Source organism: Schistocerca gregaria, chromosome 5 (assembly GCF_023897955.1).
Source record: "Schistocerca gregaria isolate iqSchGreg1 chromosome 5, iqSchGreg1.2, whole genome shotgun sequence".
Taxonomy (NCBI): Eukaryota; Metazoa; Arthropoda; class Insecta; order Orthoptera; family Acrididae; genus Schistocerca; species Schistocerca gregaria.
This window is the reverse complement of record NC_064924.1, coordinates 222942717-222959988: the sequence shown is the minus strand read 5'-3', so window position 1 is coordinate 222959988 and position 17272 is coordinate 222942717. Positions and strand designations below refer to the sequence as shown.

The 17272-nt window shown below is 36.8% G+C and overlaps 1 protein-coding gene across 1 annotated transcript in view; it reads left to right on the top strand.

Annotated features, from left to right (window-relative positions):
• The window catches only part of LOC126273293 (protein dead ringer-like), a 633628-nt gene extending 616724 nt beyond the window's left edge, over positions 1 to 16904 (top strand). The window contains exons 9-10 of the mRNA XM_049976838.1: positions 4159 to 5010; positions 12190 to 16904. Coding sequence (XP_049832795.1) covers positions 4159 to 5010; positions 12190 to 12296 — 959 coding nt within the window. The 3' untranslated portion in view covers positions 12297 to 16904. The remainder of the gene's footprint in view (positions 1 to 4158; positions 5011 to 12189) is intronic.
• The last annotated feature ends 368 nt before the right edge of the window (positions 16905 to 17272 follow it).

The window sequence follows — 17272 nt, the reverse complement described above, 5'->3', positions numbered from 1 at the left end:
ATCATTATTATTCATGACGTTCCCTCCAAAGAAGCGTCCCTTTACGTTTTGAAACCTACGGGCCGCACCCAATTTACATCACAAGACGGGGATTTCAATGAGTGTGCTACGTCGTTAATGGAACAGGTGCCTCTGACGCATAGGGTGTGCCTCCAGCCGTTGCCATCACGCCCGCTCGTCGCTACCACACCCCGTCTGTCAAACTAGGACTTATGTTTCCAAACGTCAAAGTCGAAAGCATCAACTTGTTCAGGCAGCGGAGAATGAAAACAAGCGTAATAGAAATTACTGTTCGATGATTAAAATACCCCAAAATTAATGTCGATTCAATTGGCCTTGAAGTTTTACCGAGGGTAGTTCCTGAAAAATCCTTTTTTTGTTAGATTTTTCAGGAAATGTATGTCATTCAGGAGTTTGATATTTTCAAACAAAATACTGTTAAATCCTGCCTAGTCGTCGACAAATTGTGGGGTGTCTAAGAAACCTGCTTTCTCCGATCTTCAGACAAACAATTGAACAATTCGTATTGATGAGTTTTATTACGAAAAGTAAATGACATTATTTGAGAATTAAAGCAAAGGGCGACATGCAAAATAAATAAGATTCTTGAGTATATAAAATTCCTAGTGCAAGTGAAGTAATACAGACGATGTTTCCATTCAGGCGCTAGTCTTGAGGCTTCTTTAGAACTGCGCCGCGACCAGGTAGCGCGGCGCTAATGTCCTCTTCGCATAGAGGCCTTTGCTGTCGCGTTGTCGTCATGGAGAGGGGTAGGTCAGCATGCAATTGGCTGACGTCTTCTTCACAGCTCTCTCTGCTCTCTCTCGTTCCCGGCTGGCGTGCCGGCGTTTAACTTTACATCGTAACAAATACTACAAAAATCAACACATGAAGTACTGTGAAACTGACCGTTAGTTATAATATCTCTAAACCTATTATTTTCATCAAGACTAGATATATTAGTGTCCATGGAGTTAACGAGACCATTTCTTATAAAAAGTGTTCAAATTCAGCCTCCGTATCGTTTCCCTTTACTCCCATATGACCGGATCGGGTCAACTGCCCATCTTCAGATCATTAATTGGAGTTATAGAGTAACCTGTCGAATTTGGAACTGAAAGTTCATTGCCACGTGTTAGTGAAAAGCTTCTTTTTAGTGTTCCTTCTTCTCCGTTAATAGACGCCATGACGTGTTATATATCATTCCGAAGCTGAGAAATCGATCTATTTACTGGTGTATAATACGCTCGATTGCTTTCGATATTTTGCAATTTGAACGCAATCGTTTTCACGAAAACGCCCTCCAGAACTTCTGTAATGTGCAAAGCAAGGAAGAAGGAAAGTGATACACGATATGAGTGAGAAATGTCTGATAGCGTTGCACATACCTGTATTTTTTGGATATACCAACCAACAACTACTTCTAAAACAGTATCATCTTCACTTATCATCCCTTCAATAAATAGTACGGAAGGATTTATAAAAAAATTCTTCTCAAAAAAATATAATTTTGAGAAAAGAGTCTAAGACTAAATATTCTGATTTTAATAAATTTAAATAGCAAATACAGGGTCGACTATGGGGAAACATTAGTCAATGGATTAATGACCTTCACAAGACCTGCGGCACAAAAATATTTTACGGTAGGAGGACCGATTTCTACAGTATTTAACGTTTGATCGATCTGTTCCCTTTTTTCTTTTCGGCCTTCTAATTAAGTTACGATATTCGTAGTATCGTTTGTTCTACGGATAGCACAGCGCAAGCTCATAATCGAATTAACCGTTACAAAACAGTCCTTTCATGTGAAGGGATCAGGGGCACGTGATTCACTTGTGTGAAAGATTAGCGAGTTGGCAGTTTATTGCTGTGCACATGGCGCGGGATAGGCCCTAAACACCGTAAAGTTAACGAAAGTAGCAGCTCATTAATTACGTTAGGGCTTCGGAGACTGACGCATTGCTAACAGATTTTGTGGCGGCTTGGTAATTCAGACTTTGAGATACAACCAGTGTGAAGGTCTTGCTCCAATGCGTGTATCAAGATGCAATAAATGAAATGATTATATACAAGATGAAAATGAAAAACGAACATCTGTATTAGTGTACATACACAGAAAAACGAAGAGAATAGGGCCTGTGTAGGTCTGAAGAAGAAATGTGTCCACAATTGCAAATAGACTAGACTTCAGCTGAACAATTTGTTAGTGATACGAAAATTCCTGCCGGACCGCGATTCGAACCCGGATTTTCCGCTTTACACGAGCGGTCGCCTAACTTCGGTTATCCTAGCACGACCTGAAACTCCATTCCATATGTCACCGCGTGTCCAAGTCTTGCACTCACACAATTACTGTGACTCTGACAGCGGCCTGTCTTATAATAATATTTTGCAGTGTCTTCGTTTTACGGTGTACTATGCAGTATCCTTCAGATATGGATGCATGTCTAAAGGTGTACTATGGAGTTTCCTTCACACATACATACATGCATGTTTGAAGGGCATTGCTTAGTGCACCGTAAAACACAGACATGCAACAAAATAGTCTTGTCCAACACATTGGCAGGTAACGTGTAATTTACCTTCCATTGGGGTGCCAGTGGTTCAAGGATCATTAAATATATAATAAAATTTTTTATAGCATTTGGTGCTACAGTATCATGGCGAAGGGCATAAAGGTGAAAATGAGACTTGCATGCTGCTTTAATTTATGTAGGATATCACTTGTGTGTGGACACCAAAATGAGTTCAAGGCTGTGATACCATAACTGACGACAGCCAATCTGAATTACTGGATTATCAAGACCACAAATTCTGTTTAAATAACATATTCATATTACACCGTCTTGGCTACCGCTACATCGCTTGCGTAGTCTGTGAAGTCTGCACAAGATTTTTTTAATCAAATTTTTATGTTGTTCACAAATTGCAACACCTTCCAAAATTTCCACTCCAACTGCGGAAAACCATAGGAGCATGATCTTTTCAGGATATACTTCTGACCAAAAAGTTATTCTGATTGCTGGAGTCCAAGGTTTTTGTTAATCATGCCTTTTGCTTTCTTGTGGAGATATTTCCACAGAAACTTTCATCCGGTAACACACATTTCTTTATATTATCTAACCAAGAAGTGAAACACCAATTTTCATGGAGTTTCCTGCAAATTTTTTTTATGCAACGTGATATATTCTTAGGAACTTTCATCACCTATTTCATCCCCTTAGGGGGTTGAATTTCCAAAAACAGTGAAACGTATTTTTTTCATTTCTGACTGTGAAGCCAAACACCAATTTTTAAAGATTTAGCTTTAAAAATACCTTGACAATGAAATATTTTTTAAAAATTTCACCTCATCAGGAACTGAATTTCCAAAAACAATAAATGCATTTTTTTATTTGTAACAGAAGCCAAACATAAATTTTCATGTATTTAGTTTCAAAAATGTTCCATAGTGAAATATTTCCACAGAAACATTCACCCTTGTATTTCACATTCATAGAGCTTGAATAAAAAAAAAAAATAAAAGAAAGGAAAAGAAAAAAATATGGAGTAGAACTTTTTATTTCCAACCACAAAGCCGATATGAACGAGCATTTGATGCTCTAGGTGTTGAATTTCCGAAAACAATGAAACACATACTTTTTTATGTCCGACCGAGAATTCAAATATCAGTTTTCATATATGTAGTTTTAGTTCTTTACTCATGTTTTACTTAAAAAAAAACGTTCACCCACTATTTCATCCCCTCAGGGGCTATATTTCCAAAACTGCTAAAACATGTATTTCTTTACTTCTGACTGAGAAACCAAATGCCAATTTTAGTAATTCTAGCTTCAAAACTGCCTTAATAGTGACATATTTTCAAAACACATTTCATCACCTATTTCACTTCCCTTAGGGGTGGAATTCTGAGAAATCCCTTCTTAAATGATGTCTTCAGTGAAAGATCAGCACCATCTCCAATTTCTATCTTCAGCAATTTGGGCTGGGCAATGATGAGTAAGTCACGTCAGGACATTGCCTTTTATATATATGTAGATTAATTGAGTTGATACTTGCTAAGGAAGTACTTGATGTCTCCATTGGGTTGTGTATCAAGTAAATAATAGTATTCTTCAGCAGTACCTTATGGTTAATTATTTAATTCTGACATTGCAGGGTCTCTATCGCATCTAGGACCCGAATACGAAGCACGCCTTGCAGAGTATTTGCGGATGCTAAACAGGGAGCTCCGCACAACCTCTGGCACACCTCCCACTCTGCCTGGAAGCCTTGCTGTTCCACTGGGTGTTGCTGTAGGACGAGCACCAGGGACAGTACCAGCTGCTGCACCGCACCACCACCATCACCACCACTCATCCCCACGACAACATCAGCAGCAACAACAACAGCAGCAGCAGCATATACTGCAACACCAACAGCTCGCACCACCACCGCAGCCACAGACACAACAGCAGACAGGCTCCCCACTATCCGGATCTCCCCCACGGCAGCATACTCCAGAGGAACTGCCGCGACTGCCCCTTTGGCCAGCACTGTACCCTCCTACGACACCACTGGCAGCGGCAGCAGCAGCGGCAGCTGTCGTTGCAGCAGCCGCTGGTTCTGCTCCCGAACCTCAACAGGAGGCACTCAATCTGGAAGTACGTGACCAGGCCCGGCAACGAGAAAGAGAGCGTGAGCTGACACCGCATCAGCAGCCTGCCCTGCAGCAGGTAGTAGTCAAACGGGAGTTAATAGTCAAGCGGGAGTCTGAAGACCACATATCGCCACCACCAGCCAAGCGGCAGGTCACAGCCAGCACCACTCCACCTGCAGCAACCACATCTGGAAACCCCTTGTCCACTACTGAAGCTGCCAGTGCTGTTCCTTCCACTTCTACTGCTGTTTCTAATCCCACAACGACAGGTGCATCAGCACCTGGCCTGGGGAATGCTGTGTCTGATGAAGAGGGACCAACGAGAACACTACACCAATCTGCATGTACTCACATCTCTATAACAAGTAGAGGTAAGACAAGCATATGTCACAATTTCTGTCTGCAGCTGCAAAGATGCAGCTTTAGTTTTTGAATAAATAATATTTTATCTTCGTGTCAGTGGTACACTTTAGGTTGATTCAAAATAGCAATAACAAAACTGGTAATTGCACTACATGCTCAAAAGTCTCAAGTCATTCTTTGATGCCCATTGCAATTTTGACAGCCATGTGGCTTGCAATCTGTACTGTTGTTCATCCCAAAAGATATGTTATGGGATTCAGACTAAGACTTTCAGAAGATGAATCCAGAAACACACCTGATATATGTGTAATCATGCTGTAATATTATTGTCCTGTGGGCATGCAAGTTGTCATGTGGACACGAAAAAGCTATAATTGCAAACTCTTGCCACAATTTATGAAACGTAATAGTCCTTGAAATGTTTTCATAGACACCTGCAATTTTGGCAGAGACTGGAACTAATAGTCCAAGCTCAAACCAGGAAAAACAATCCCAGACCAATACCATTATTAGTATTGCTACCATACAATGTGTTAAATACTGTTCACCAGTCATCTGCCAACTTTAACCTTTCTATAAAAGTGATATGCTACTAATCCATAAAATCTCCTTCCACTACTCCAGTGACTAATGACAGTATTTTAGGCAGTGTTCTGCATATCTTAGTGTGCTTGTTCTTCTGATTAGTGACTTCCGAGCAGCAGCTCAGCCATAGAAATTTATTATACTCGTGACAAATGCTGTAACCAAATCTTCTATTACAGTTGCAACAGAAGTCTTCTTCAGTATTTAAGAATGTCAGTTAATTTCTAAGGTCTCCCAGAGCAGTGAATGGAACCAGTGCTTCCCTTATGTTTTGATGTCACAGTGACATTGTTAATAGTGGACTTGGCCACATTAAATTCTATAATATTTATCTGACAAAATAACTGAGCTAATACAACATTGCCCTATTGAAATTCACATAATTTCCTTTTTTCACCCACCCTAATCAGGAATACTTCTCAAATGTTGACATATTATATATATGCTGTTACTCCTTCAGCTTCATATAGTGGGCCAACATATAGAGTATTCAGTATTTAAAAAAAAGTTAAATGTTAGCGTCCCATACGTCTCATCACAAGAGGAAACTATACTTATAAGGTTCATGTTAAAATGTGCATAATACAAAATTGCTAAATAACAACGTGTTAAAATTTGGGAAGTAGTAGTTACGCAAAATAAAGTATATTCATGTTGAATGGCTCAGTCACTATTATTTCTCCCAATTTATTTCACCTACAATTAACATATCATCATTAATTATAACACCATATTAATATATCATCATACTAACAATCCCCCAAATGCCAGTTGCTCAGAACTTCTCAGGTGGGAACTAGTGCTACAACATGTCTTTTATTGTCACCACCCACCTGCACCTCTGTTAGATACAGTTCACTTAGCTGTTCACTCTTATTAACTTGTGCATGAGCTTTTAGCAGTACTCTCTGTCTTTCATATTACCCTGTCTTCCACCTTTAAGTACTCAGGTTTTCGAACCTCATCCGGTGCAGTCTCCAACAGTCGGTCTTTCCTCCTCATCCCATCTGGTAAGTCTCCCCTGACCCAAGGTTCTAGGTGAATTTTCTCAACTCTAACCTTTACCTAAACCTTTTTTTTCCTTCCCTTCAGGGCCTCATATTCAGCATCAACTGTAGAAATTACTTATTTTACTATTGCAATTTTGCTCTTTGAGCCTTTTCCCAGACGTACTGCAAAAGATTTTGCTTCAGCATGTCAGACATCAAAATCCTCCAACATGTACACATGCCATCATTAAAAATGTTGGATGATTTTAATGTCTTGACACAGGCTGAAGCTTAATATTTTGCAGTACCACTTGAAAACGCCACAAAGATCAAAACTGCAATACTGAAATAAATCATTTCTACAGTCAATGGCAAGTAATTCTGCATGACTCTGAACTCCGCGCACGGGAAATTAAAATTAGTAATAACACATTATATATCTAAACACACATCTTGATGTGAAACACAATCTCTTGATGCTCTTCAAGTTTCCAGAGATAATTCATAAAAATTATTCAGGCCCTTGAAATTGTCAAATGAAATGGTACCCTCAGAGAATTTTTTGGTATTTTAAACCAATATGTGCTCGTTAGTAGAAGAGACAAAATTTCACTGATGCAAAAGGCATGCCTTGTCAGAGGCTAGTTATCTACCATTATCCATTTTTTTTTTATGTATCAGGTGGTTGTACTGGTACTTAGGTGGGTTCTTAGCTACATTGCATTTATAAGGGGCAGTCAGATTAAAACAAGGCAGATGGGAAAAGGTAAGTAAACTGTTTATTATTTTAAAAATACCAGCATGCATATTAATATGTTTATCCCTCTGTGGCGCAAGATGGTCAATGCCCTCACGGAAAATAGCTGGTGACTGTCTATGGAATCACAATTGTACCCAGGCAAATTGATGGCAATGAATATCTTTCTTCAGGGCTACAAAAATGTGGAAAAAGCATGGGAGAGATTGGGATTGCATGGAGGACGTGTAAGAGATGCCCTGCAGAACTTCTGCAGCTTAGTCAAAACAACTTTGGCAACATGTGCGTTGGCATTATCTTGAAACATTCCTGGATGTTTGGACTTGATGGCACGCTTCAGTGTTTGAAAAGTGTCCATGTACCACTATGCATTAATTACATTCTGCAAAGTCATCCATACAGTCCTTATCTCCCTCCATGTGATGTCCATATTTCTGGAGCCCTGAAGTCAGACATTCATGGCCTTCAGTTTGCTTGGGATGAAGAGGTGCTCACCTGGATAAAATCATGGTCCCCAATGCAACTGCAAACATTTTTCAGTGAAGGCGTTGATTGTCCTGTCTCACAGTAGGATAAATGTATTTACTGTAACTTTTGAAATAAAAGAAAGTTTACTTACTTCTTTCCATCTGTCTTGTTTTCTGTTGCCTGCCCCTTAGAAATCTGGTTTATGCAGTTGAACATGAGTTTAAAATACACTGCCAGACAAAAAAAAGAAGACCACCCAGAAGTATAGGACGAAATAAAATGAAACTTCATAGATGGCGAGGTTATGGAATGTTATTTCAGTGATTACAAAATTGAATCAAATTTATGAAAGAGTTAGTGGTATGAGCATACTTACCAGTATGGCATTGGACCTCCTCTGGCCTGGTTTGGTACAGAAGTATGTCATAAAACTGTTGTATTCTCTCTGGAGGCAAGCAGGCCTACAACCGTGCTAACTGGTCCTTGATATCCTGGATACTGACACCAGGATGGAGTTGATGTCCGAGCTGGTTCCACACATTTTATTGGGAATAGATCTATGGATCTTGCTGGCCACAGGAGTACCTCACTATCATAGAGACACTCTTGCTTATGCACACAAGTATTGTCCTGTTGAAAAATGGCATCATGGTACTGCTGCCAGAGAGGCAACAGTTGAGGATGCAGGATGTCTGATGTATCATTGTTCTGTCTGACTTCCCACAATTGCTCCCCACACAGTGACACCAGGAGTGACACTGCAACGCCTCTACAAAACATTGGAGAATGGGACCTCTCGCCAGATTGCCAACATGCTCGTCGACAATGGTCATTTGAGGTAGTACTTTATGTTGTGCAGTTAATGATATCACACAGAAGGGACAGTAATTCCATATTCACGCTGCTACTAGTTCATTACCAGTGCTACCCAATGTCACAGAATGTTCCAGAGCATCCATTACTTGTTCTCAGATGGCAGGCACATCTGTGAAGGGAATTAATGTGCTTGATGCACTATATGAAGATCCTACTTTCCAATGGCTAGATGTCGTCAACCCCAATCTTGATGGCAAACATGCCTGCTCACCCTCACATTTACATGCAGTCTAACATCAGGCTGCTGTAATATCCAAATGCCCCACAAGTCTGGATACTGCATGATTCAACCAGCTGGACAAATGGAGACTGAAAATGAGGCCCCAATCAAACACTGTCAAAATTCATGGCATCTCTGTGTCCTTCACAATGATGATTCAACATCTGATACTGTTTACACTACTTTGTATCCTACTAGGCCTGGTAACTATACAAACACGAACAACACTAATGCACTCTGGTGGACCAGTCAGAGAAAATTGCAGTTCCAGTCATTTAAATACCTGCTGATGCAGTGCAAGTTTCAGCAGTTACATTGACATCTGAAGATGACTTCTGGGTTGTTAAGATTTTCATTCAGTGTAATAATAATGCACACAAATATCATACATATTTAAAACTTTCCTGTTAAAGCTGTAGATATATAAACAAATTTTTCTAAAGGATGAATAAACAATTTTATCGTGAATTTTAGCGAGCATCTGCAAATTTTTGGAACTCGTGACATACTTGTCATTACTGAATCCATTCTTCTTCAAGTTTCAAAGAGTATCTCACCTTTGAACATATACTTAACCACAGGCAGATGAGAAGTGATCTTCTCAGAAGTAATCTTGTTCTGTAACTTCCTTCATTGGCTGTTTGTGTACAGATTTTTATGTTCTGTTTCAATATAAAGTACCTTGATTACCAAGAAATACAAGGTCTGTCAGATAATCATAAGCTCTTAAATCATAAAAAGAAATTTATTAAAGATGTATGCACAGTGAGTTTACATTCTCCAAAATATTATGCATATGACCTTTTACCAGTCTGTATATAGTCTGTCAGTATATCCACAACTAGCAGCCAGGTCCCCACTTTGCATATCCAACTACATCAAAAGGTGGTTCAGCAGAGTGTTTCACAATACTGTACTGGTCCCTCTGTGGTGCACGCCTTAAATCAGTGGCACACAGTGTGACGTAGTATGCCTGGGCAGTGTTTGTTTTTTGATGAATTGGTTAACACACCATGAAACACAGAAGACAATTGCCTGATTCCAAAACACAGCATCATAATGTTAATTACATCAATGTAGGAAATGAAATCATAAGTCATGACTCACATATCTAGTTCAAACATAGAACAGAATGAGTGTTTATCTAAATGTGTGTACATCTTCTATGTTCTCCTAAACTGATGCATATCTTCAGATAGTGCAATACTTCTGTAGAATTATTCTTACATTGTGTTTCTGATAAGAGGTGGAGGTTTCTTTGATGGACTGCATTGAAACACAACAAGTCTTACTATATGAGGAGTGTTCAAAAAGTAACAGGGAATTTGTAGTGGTACGCTAAATATATCTCAGAAGTATCTGTACAGTGTTACCCAAATTGTGTATTTAGTTTAGTGTCAGCTGTTAGAACTGTAGTATTGGCAATTATTTATTTTGTGTAAATAAATTAATCAGAGCAGTATAAAATGCATCAAAGTTTTAGATATTTAAAATATTGGTTTAGGTAAGTCTGCTATGAGTAAAACGAGATAACAGTTATCTGTATGCACTGCAACTGTTCATTGCACATTTTTGACATGTTTTTCACATCTTTGGAAATACTATTTTTGACTGTGTTACAATGATCTGAAAATGAGCCTTGTTCAAAACCAGTCACCAAGTGAATAAAAAGAGTAAAACTTGCAGCTTTGGACTGGTTTTTCATTGTACTGATTAACAGAAGTTGCCAACCCACAGCTACTCCAGCATTCTGGAAGTTCATAAAGGCTGACTTCGTATAAACTGCAGTCCTCTGATAGGAACTGGCTATGTTAGCCAACTGTTCTTTTTTTGTCATCTCTTTAGCACAAGCTGTAATGACTTTAAAAATGTCTAAACACTTGATACTTCACAAATATTTCATATCTGTATTATGCACATGTTCTTGCAGTATAGTGCACTTATCCACCTCTTATGAATAACTAAGTCACATCATTTTTGTTTTAGATATAATTTTATTACTAAATATACAGAGTAAACTGAATAACACTTGTAACTAACATCACATGAACAGGATCATTGTAAATCACCACATGCTGCACTTCACCACTAGACAGGTAACGGGCAATTGATTTTAGTGCCCCTGTAGGGCAGTTGTAGGGTTCTTTCAGGGAAGGACACTTTCCCATCAAGAATGCTGCACCTTTCTGAGTTTATTAACAGACTGTGGGCTACAACCCTAGGAATTCATTAACTGATAAACTGATCAGACAAACCGTTAAAGATGTATGGACCACTTCATTTGTCCTGAAACCATGACCTCTCAGACTCTTACTAAACCTCATGGACCAAATGGAAAGCCTTCGTAGCATATTTGTTGACACTAGAGGAACATTTGATAGCAAAATGCATCTTAATTCTTAAAGCAATCACTGAGCACATTTTCACTTCATGCACAAACTGTATAGTCCAAAGGCAACTGAGAGCTATGTCCTCTAGTTCATGTGGCAAACTGAACCGTTAATCCTGCCAATTGAGACCAGTTTCCATCCCTCTCCATTGAAAAAGTGAGAAACACTGATACTTCATGAATGAACACTTATATATGCCACATTCATCATTGTTAAAGGCTACATGAGCTCTGGCTTTGTTTTTCTCACCTCCTCTGTAGGAACACATCAAAGATAAAAAAAAAAGTTTTTACAAACAATTATGGTCTCAGTGGATAATGAAGTTCACAATTGTGTGAATTTGGTAGATGATCACTACAACTGCTGGCAGGTATTGTAATATCCAGCAGCATAGATTGACACCCCCCCCCCCCCTTTTTCCCACTTAGTAGTGAATATTTTGGCAGATGAGATGTATCTCTTAAACACGTTCAGGGATAATGCAGCTCTCTGCTAAGGCTTTTGGTATAAAATATTTTTATGTAATTTTCTCATATTCCTGACTTGTTCAGTCTACAACATTTTAAGAATTTACCTAACCACCCATTCAGTAACTGCTGTTGGTTGTGGACAAAATACCATTATTAAAATTTATTGTGAGAGCTCAGTGCATTTAAAAGTGCTTACTGACTGGTCTTGCAACTATAAAGTTAAACAAACTGACCAGTAAGTAATTTTCTGCATATTTTAAAGCTGTTGTGTCACTTTAACATCAGGGTTGTGGTAATTTTATTGATAGCAGAATTTTACTGTTTCCATTTTCCTGTAACCTATTACATAATATTATCTGTTTTAACTGCACTTGTGACATATTGTGTTTTTATATTATTCTAAAAATTTAATAAAAAGCTTTTATTTTACAGGAGAAGGTCCTCTTGGAAATGACAATTCTCTTATTGTAAGCATGGATCTCAATGGAATGAAATACCAAGGCATCTTATTTGCTATTCGGACTCCACGCACATCGTGAGACCATCCTCATCAGCGAATGGACATTTGTGAAGGTACATTGTGGAAGAAGTGGAAAGAATCTCGTGTCCAAGAACATTTTTAAACCAATGTTGTAGTTATTGAGACCAAAGTTCATGTTGTTTTGAGCATATTCAATCACTTATAAAAACTTTAATGTTGTAGTTGCTTGGAAAAGTGACTGTACATTTATTCATGGTTGCCTATATTACCATGAAATTGTTGTTAATTGTAAAATACCATAAACGAGGACTTAGTGGTTCACAGTAAATTATTGTAATGCTTAAGAATTGCCTTTTGTATTCAGTTTAATGTTCTTTTTCGAATATTTCTCAGTCTGTGAGGGATTTTTTTATATATATATATGTATATGTAAAGATAAAAAAATATTGTGTGTATTTATTTAAGTCTTTTGTGTCTTTTGAAATTATTTTATTCTAGAGGAAGTAAAATTCTTCAACTTTTACTTCTGATCTACAATAGTGAATACCAATAAATATAAACTGACATGATCACAGTGGAATGTGATTTCAGTTTCCAGAGCTGCCATTTTTGAAGACTGTTTTCTCCCACATAATTCATAAACATATGTTGAATGGAGATAAACATATGTTGAATGGAGCAGTGAAATGAAAACATTAGGAAGACTGTGTTCAGTGCAAGTTTTATAAAGCCCTGTTGTACATTAAAGAAATTAGGAGTAGTACAGTGAGCTGTTAATACTCGTCAATAGTCCTCATTCTCAAGCCAAAAAACTGAACAGTGACACCATTTTGGCACTAACTGTAAGAGCTCTTTAGAGTACTTAGAAAAAAATTGTATAATGGAAACACTGTGTCGTAATTGCATAAAAATGTATGAGATTTAAGGAGCAGCACTATCTTTTGATATTTGTAAAAGACTTAGTTAAAGTAGAACTGAGTGACACACACATGGAAAGAAAAAACTAAACATCAAACATTGGACTTTAAGAAGAGTGTTTCTGTTATTGGGAAAAAATGTAGGTCAGGAAAGAGAAATAGGTAGAGGAAATAAACAGAAGTGGAGAGGCAAGAGTCACTGGATCAGAAATGACAAAAGCTGCAGATGAGTTTTCTGTTACCTTTTTTCTGATTCCTTACATTTTGTGGATGATCTCAAACCTCACCTTTAATAATGAACATTTTGTTTCATTGCCTAGCTTCCAAGCATCCCAACTTTTGCACATAGTGTTTAGACTTTGGGAGGCTTGATTTAAGGCTACTCTGTTGTCAACATTTCTTTAAAAATTACTCCTTTCTGTGGAAGATTACTAATCCCATGTTTGGAGCAGCTTCCCTTTCCAGAGATGATTTTCCATCTTAGGTTAGCTTTTTTATTGGTTTATTTCCTGTTTGCTCCTATTTGCATTTCAAATATTTTCAAAGTTCAGAATTTGAAATCTTGTTTCTCTTCTGTAAGTTGCCTGCTTCAGCATCTGGTAAGTGGATGCTTCTCTTATCTCCAACAGAGACAACATGTTTTCTCAACACGTGTTCTAAACCCTCCTAAATTGAGTTTATAAATAGTTTCTTAGAAAAATATACAGATACCCCTAACATAATAAGCAGTGTAACTATTACTGAACTGTTAAACATTACCATTTAGCAGTAAAATGTACTTATTATATAGCAAAATAAAAAGTGAAAAGTTTTCTGAATTTTACTGTCATTTTCATTAGATGGGTCACATAAGAAAATAAACAGCATGCCTAAACTGACAGCAACACAATGAAATTTTTTTAAGATTAAATATTTTTACTGGAGATAACTGTTTCTGAGACCATGGTATTCTTTCTCTGTTTTTAGTATTGTAATTATAATAATCAATATTTCTTGCTACTATACCTCATTACTGCATTGTTCGAGGAATAAGTCTGTGTTCACTCATTGGTCCATTTTACACTGGTGTGACCCAACCAAAATGATCATACAACCAAGTCTTATGTAACAATGTATCTACAATGTGCTTACACACCTGACAGCACAGTGAGCAGCAGTGAAAAAGAGATAAGTGAAGTTTGAGCATTAACAGTTTTCTGTACTGGTTATAATTCCCAATAAAATTTTCTCTGAAATACTGGTTGTGAAAGCAGATGTCAGACATATAGGACATTTTTAATTTAACAGAGTAATTTAGATTACTTGGCTTTTAAATTTAAATAAAAAATTCCAATAATTAAATAAAAAAATTCCAAAAAATGAAAAAGTAAAGAACGTGTACCATTATCTTTCTATGTATTCCCTCTCTCTACCCCCCCCCCCCCCCCCCCCCCCCCCCTTCTTTGCTTCTTTCCATTTTGTGTTATATTACATGTGAGAATAGGAGAAAGGACTAAGGACTAAACTGTGTCTTAAATCTCATTACTCCAATTGTTAAATTTTGACTCTTTTCTGGTATTGTTAATAACACACTTCATCCAAATGAAGAGTGTAATTTCATATGTTTGTACCAATAGATAAATAAATTGTTGATGTGTTCTGTGTAGAAGACTGAAACATAGCAGTCTTTGAGACTCTGGTAAAAAAATTAGGAAAAGGTACTTATGCTGGAGGGGATAATGTTACTTCTCTTCTAATTACATTTTTCACAATTAAAATATGTTATTTATTTTGTTATAATGCCTCCATACAGATTTAATACCTGCCTCTAAAGCATAATACTGTACTGTGGTTTACTTGTCTTTACTCAGATCTGTTCATGGAATTTACACAACACAGGAAGGGCAGAAAGGAAGGCAATTCCACACTCTGATGTTATGTCTCATTAATTATTTCATAAATGATTTTTTTCTCCATTAATGTAATCTGTGATCATACACATTCCTGCATTGATAATTATGCAACAGTGACAATAAATAGTGAGATTCAAAATTCAATGATGAGATGATAAAAAAATCTCTGGGTTTAATACTTACACATGCCTATTCCGATGTTAGTGTATTTGATAGACAGTGATGAACTCATGTGTCCTGAAAGGATTAAATGGTTCTCTGTAGCAACCGATGTTATATATCCAAAAGCTACGCTAATTAATTGGGCTCTGAGAGGACATCACCCTGTTTTCATTATTGTTAGCACTGTCCACTAGTAATTTTGTCTACTGTATCTGAAATTATACCTCCGGTTTCTTTCAGGACTACTGTTTCCTCTTATCGTGCAATATAGCAATGCTACAAAATTTCTATTATCCTTACCTTTTGCTCCTACATTTCTCTCTTTGAACTTTGCAGATGAGCTCATCATTATTTACCCATCACAAATGGACACAGCCTGAAGTTACTCATTTCTCCACTTCGGTATTATCTCATAAAGACAAGAATAGCTCAGGTTCTTATTACCATAATGTTCTTGAAAATATAGGTGTTAATTTTCAAGTCCAGTTTACCATATTACCAGACATTTAGTTCCAGAGTTCATTCAATAACATGTATTCTTATTTGAATATCTCCTCATTCAGTGTCTCATAATTTATAGGAAATGGAATCCTGTTTTCATTTAGATCTCCAGTTTTTTAACAATATGAGTAGTTTCTTCTTTTCTGTCAGAAATACTCTCATAACATCATCCAGACAAATGAGGAATTATGCCTATTAATCATATACATTCATTTTTAGGTGTCATGCTCTCCTGACATTGTTTAGAGTATATAAATATTTAATTCAGTGCACTAAAAGAGAAGTAAGGTAAATTAATATTAAACTCATGTTTTATTGTTACAAAAAGATATATCCAATTTAAGTTGTCCAACAGTTACTACAAGGGTGTTAGGTTACAGTAAAACAAAAAAATCATAAATGCATATGTACCTCTCTTTTGTTTCTCACTACAAAACCACTAATTTTTATGCTTTATTTTCTATGCCAATTATATTTTATCTCCACTGTCACTAGTTGATGTTATACATTTTATTAGATTCAAAAAAAGTCCTTAGAGTGGTAAAAGTGCTGTTAAGAAAAGAGTTGAACTATATATCTTCCTATTACATTTGATGATAAAGTTAATGTGGCATACTGAAATTTGTGGTCACACTATTCATCAAGGAAATAATCTGCCCTTCCCAAGTATTTTTTACTTTCTGTTATCAGTATATCTTAAATTTTTTGACGACACAAACTCTTGTGCAGAAGCTGTACCTATATCCATGGCCTTCATAAATAAAAAATTTGCGCACAGCTGTGCTCTTACAGGTAAGCTAATGAATATTTGTTGTTAATGTCTATACTGAATTGTTTTTAAGAATGAAGCATCAAAGACAGAAATGTAGAATCATGTAACGTGGCTACTCTGAATGAGGTGGTAAATCTCACTTCAGTTCAATACTTTATGTTAAAAATGGAAAATATTATGAAAGAACCTTTACTTTACAGCAAAATTTGTGAGTCTCAACACTATAATCAGGCAATATAGTACCATCATTTCTCAGGGAACTTGGTGATATTTCAGTGTTATCACTCAGTTTGGAATACATTCTCTTTTAACAAAATTTCTTGTGTTGTATAATCATTGATATATTGTTCATACTCTGCAGTATTGTATCTGACAATATTTATGTAGTTTATGCCTAAATAAATTTTTGTTTTTGTACTCAATTGTTTCTCATTTTTTGTTGAGTCAATTTAAGAATTACGACCCACTGTGGAAGTGCACTCTATAAATCTCTGCAAAACTTAAATGACTCTTGTGAAACTATAGATTTCACCGAAATACTATGTGTGTCATTTACTGAGTGAGACTTATCAGTTAAGCATTTGAGTTTCTGAATGTGCTAGTAGTTAATAATGTGCAGTGTCAAAGCTTTTAAGTGACTTTCAAGGCTTGCCCTATGCAAAAATTGGAAGTAAACTTACTGTTAGAAAATAACAATGGATTGAAAACAGTGTAAGTTTGTTTTGTATGTTACTGAAGTTTCATTAGATACATCTGTGAATTGAGAGTTCACTGTGTTACGTATGGCATC